This window comes from Eimeria mitis, genomic scaffold, assembly GCF_000499745.2.
Source record: "Eimeria mitis Houghton genomic scaffold, Emh_scaff2107, whole genome shotgun sequence".
Lineage (NCBI taxonomy): Eukaryota > Apicomplexa > Conoidasida > Eucoccidiorida > Eimeriidae > Eimeria > Eimeria mitis.
In genome coordinates this window covers 1,062-1,972 of record NW_013570432.1, presented here as the reverse complement: position 1 = coordinate 1,972, position 911 = coordinate 1,062, and the positions used below count along the sequence as shown (strand labels likewise).

The window sequence follows — 911 nt, the reverse complement described above, 5'->3', positions numbered from 1 at the left end:
TTATATTTATTTATATTTATTTATATTTATTTACATTTATTTATATATTTGTATATTGTTATAGGCATTCGTCATTCACTCAGTCTCAGGTGTATATGCACATACACCCCAACACAGTGCTGAGGTGTACGTACACCGCAGCTTGTTCAGGTGTACATGCAAATTTAGTTTTAGGGTTTTTTATTTGTTTTTATTTATTATAGAGCAGAAGTCGGTGGCTTTTCGTTGCTGCAGTTGCACCCGCCGCAGCTGCGGTGTACGTACACCTCAGTTGAACACCTGTTGCTGCTGCTGCAGCAGCAGCAGCAGCAGCTGTTGTTGCTGCTGCTGCTGCTGCTGCTGCGGTTTGAATAGCTGTCGATACACCTGAATGCTACTGCTGCGCTGAGGTGTACTGACACACTGCAGCAGCAGCACAAACTACAAGCAACAGCAGCAGCAACAGCAGCAGCAGCAGCAGCAACAGCAGCAGCAGTAGTAGCAGCAGAAAGGAGCAGCAGCAGCAGCAGCAGCAACAGCAACAAAAAAAACAACAAAAATAAAAACATAAGTCACCAGGCCATCTACGCGGCCCATTCGCAAACCTTGCTGCATCAGGCGCATTTGCTGCTGCTGCTGCTGCTGCAGCTGCTGCAGCAGCAGCAGCAGCAGCATCTGCTGCTGCAGCAGCAACTGCTGCTGCAGCTACTGCTGCCTACCATAGGGTGGCTGCTGCTGCCCTGTGCGGGGGTCAACCCAAGCAGCAGCATTAGGGTGCTGCTGCAGTTCTGCTGCTCTTGCATCGCTATCTAAAAGTGTATTTGCTGCTGCTGCTGCTGCTGCTGCTGCTGCTGCTGCTGCTGCTGCTGCAGGCGTCACTAGCATTCGCTCCGCAGATGGCCTGCCGCTGCTGCTGCTGCTGCTGAGAGCTG

At 50.7% G+C, this 911-nt stretch overlaps 1 protein-coding gene across 1 annotated transcript in view; it reads right to left on the bottom strand.

Moving 5' to 3' along the window:
* Window positions 1-784: 784 nt before the first annotated feature.
* The window catches only part of EMH_0048710 (uncharacterized protein), a gene marked incomplete at both ends in the record, with an annotated part of 994 nt that continues 867 nt past the window's right edge, over window positions 785-911 (bottom strand). The window contains one exon of the mRNA XM_013496441.1: window positions 785-911. Within this exon, the coding sequence (XP_013351895.1) occupies window positions 785-911 (127 nt within the window).